General features: G+C 37.7%; 1 protein-coding gene across 1 annotated transcript; it reads left to right on the forward strand.

The window, feature by feature from the left end:
- The first annotated feature begins 252 nt into the window (after positions 1-252).
- Positions 253-858, forward strand: LOC111387627. Its single transcript, XM_023012196.1, has 2 exons — positions 253-561; positions 718-858. Exons 1-2 carry the CDS (start codon positions 253-255, stop codon positions 856-858), a joined length of 450 nt encoding a protein of 149 aa, XP_022867964.1.
- The last annotated feature ends 631 nt before the right edge of the window (positions 859-1489 follow it).

Consider the following 1489-nt stretch of genomic DNA (forward strand, 5'->3'; position numbering starts at 1 on the left):
TGTCTAGTTCATTTTCAGCAAGGTGGTGTATCACAAGGGACATCTTTACGATCAGGTGTTGGTATTTCCAAACAGAATCAGAACCAGGACACGTTGGCAAGTAAAGCAGGTGCCACTAGGGCTATTCAGTTTGATGTTGCTAGCAATAGTGGTTCTAGATAGAAAGGTCAGGTAAGACATCCCAGGACTCAGGGAAGAGTGTTTATAGTGACTCAGCATGATGTCGAAGAATCCCCAGATGTAGTCATAGGTATGCTATCTATTTTTGGCAAAAATACTCGTTCTTTAATTGATTCTGGTGCTACACATTCATTTATATCATATGCATTTGCTATTAATGCAGACCTTATGACCGAACCATTAGACAGTGATTTAGTGGTAGCTATTCCAATAGGACATTTACTTTTAGCTAACAAAGTGTACAAGGATTGCGTGATTAGAGTGAATGACCATAAGTTGAGAGCTAATTTGATTCCACTTGATATTCATGATTTTGATGTGATATTGGGCATGGATTTCTTAGCTGCAAATCATGCTTCAGTTGATTGTTTACACAAAGAGGTAGTGTTCAAAATGCCGTAAGAGCTTGAAATTGTTTTTAGTGGTAAACGGAGAATATTACCTTCATATATTATTTCTGTACTTGATGCTAGGAGATTGCTTAGAAAATGCTGTCTTGCATATTTGGCTCATGTGATTGACACTTAAATCACTAAGTTGAAACTTGATGATATACCAGTGGTAAGAGATTTCCCTGATGTTTTTCCTGAAGATCTTCCATGGTTATCTCCTGATAGAGAAATTAAGTTTACCATTGACTTGATCCCAGGGACTATCCCTATTTCACATACACCTTAAAGAATGGCTCCAGCAGAGTTAAAGGAATTGAAAGTTCAGTTGCAAGATTTAGTTGACAAGGGTTTTATTAGACCCAGGGTATCTCCATGGGGGGCACCGGTCTTATTTGTGAAGAAGAAAGATGGCACAATGCGATTGTGTATTGACTATAGACAGCTGAATAAAGTGACTATTCGCAATAAGTATCCTTCATCTCGTATTGATGATTTGTTTGACCAACTTCGAGATGCTATAGTGTTTTCTAAGGTTGATCTGCAGTCAGGGTACCATCAACTCAAAATTAGGGATGTTGATGTGCAGAAAACTGCTTTTAGGTCACAGTATGGCCATAATGAGTTTCTGGTGATGCCGTTTGGGTTGAGTAATGCCCCAGCACCATTTATGAACCTGATGAATAGGGTGCTTCACCCATAATTAGATAGATTTTTGATTTTTTTATTGATGATATATTGGCCTATTCTCGCAGTCGTGAAGATCATGTTAAGCATTTGAGGATTATTTTACAGACTTTGCGAGATAAGCAGTTGTATGCTAAGTTTAGCATAAATGAATTTTGGCTAGATAAAGTTATATTTCTGGGTCATGCTATCTCAGCAGGAGGTATTTATGTAGATCCTCAAAAAATTGAAGA

This window comes from Olea europaea, unplaced genomic scaffold, assembly GCF_002742605.1.
Source record: "Olea europaea var. sylvestris unplaced genomic scaffold, O_europaea_v1 scaffold4128, whole genome shotgun sequence".
NCBI classification, from domain to species: Eukaryota; Viridiplantae; Streptophyta; class Magnoliopsida; order Lamiales; family Oleaceae; genus Olea; species Olea europaea.